Consider the following 1184-nt stretch of genomic DNA (forward strand, 5'->3'; position numbering starts at 1 on the left):
TGAATATTAAATTCCATTTCTGCCAATAGATCCTCCTAAATGTTACACACTGGACCTTTAACTTAACTAACCCAGTTAGTGTCATGTCTAAACATTACACAAAACACCTCATTACAAGCACACTGTATCAGAATGAATATAAACAATCTTATTTCAATCCTGACCACATGTCAATGGCCTCTCCCCCCTGCAGACATACAACACTAACGCACAGGTGCCAGACAGTGCGGGCACCGCCACAGCTTACCTCTGTGGGGTCAAGGCCAATGAGGGCACGGTGGGAGTGAGTGCAGCTGCTGTCCGATCCCAGTGTAACACCACAGAGGGCAATGAGGTCACCTCCATCCTCAAATGGGCTAAGGACGCAGGTAAAGTGACATTAAATAAACACAGCGTGACACAGATCTCTTTCACAGACGTTTTTGTCTGCAGGGAAGCAGAGTTGTAATTTTTCAGATGTTTGCAATCGATTATCATGCGTTTCACGTCCGATGGAACCTAATTGTGGTTGTAGTTACTGCCGTGTTAATGGGAAGTGGGAATACTCATCGGGGCAACTCGATCGCTCAAAGCAATGACTTTGAAGTGTTCTTGAAAGTGATGTGCCTTTTTTTTCACTCTGCTCATTCCCTTTTTTAGCTGTTCATCCTTTGAACCAAATATCTCCTTAGAGCAATTTGTAATTGACATTAACCTGACACAAAGAGATATTTTTTCATGTATTCTCATTTAAATCGACAAGAGAAGAGGAACCTTTAACCACCCATTTTTCAATAATCTCTATCTGGCCATTTTTTAAGGATTTGGATTTTTTTTTCAAATACCTGAACCCTGATGTGTCTGCATCATTTGTTCAAACTTGTTTTATTGTATTGTATTGTTAGTATATACAAAATATTCAAAGTAATCAGTTCAGTGCTGTATCCATAGAACCGGGCCTGACCATCTTTAATGAATGACATCGGATTGAAGAATGTGCTTTTACTCCAAAGATAAATCACAGGGTTGTGAAGTCTGCTTGAACACAACATCAAGACACCACAAAGAAGGAGAAAGAGCAGAGATGTGAAAGAATACAATAGATTTTCAGAGGGTGGTGGTGGGGGATAAGTTAGGGGTGGGTGGGGGTCAAGGTGTGTGTTTGTGTGTGAGCATGTGTGTGGGTTCATGGGTCACAGATAATA

The 1184-nt window shown here is 41.2% G+C and overlaps 1 protein-coding gene across 1 annotated transcript in view; it reads left to right on the top strand.

Moving 5' to 3' along the window:
• Positions 1-1184, top strand: part of alpl (alkaline phosphatase, biomineralization associated) — a 15228-nt gene that overhangs the window by 6363 nt on the left and 7681 nt on the right. The window contains exon 5 of the mRNA XM_035662371.1: positions 194-368. Coding sequence (XP_035518264.1) covers positions 194-368 — 175 coding nt within the window. The remainder of the gene's footprint in view (positions 1-193; positions 369-1184) is intronic.

The sequence above is a fragment of the Morone saxatilis genome, unplaced genomic scaffold (genome assembly GCF_004916995.1).
Source record: "Morone saxatilis isolate NCDOM2014 unplaced genomic scaffold, NCSU_SB_2.0 Contig18, whole genome shotgun sequence".
Lineage (NCBI taxonomy): Eukaryota > Metazoa > Chordata > Actinopteri > Moronidae > Morone > Morone saxatilis.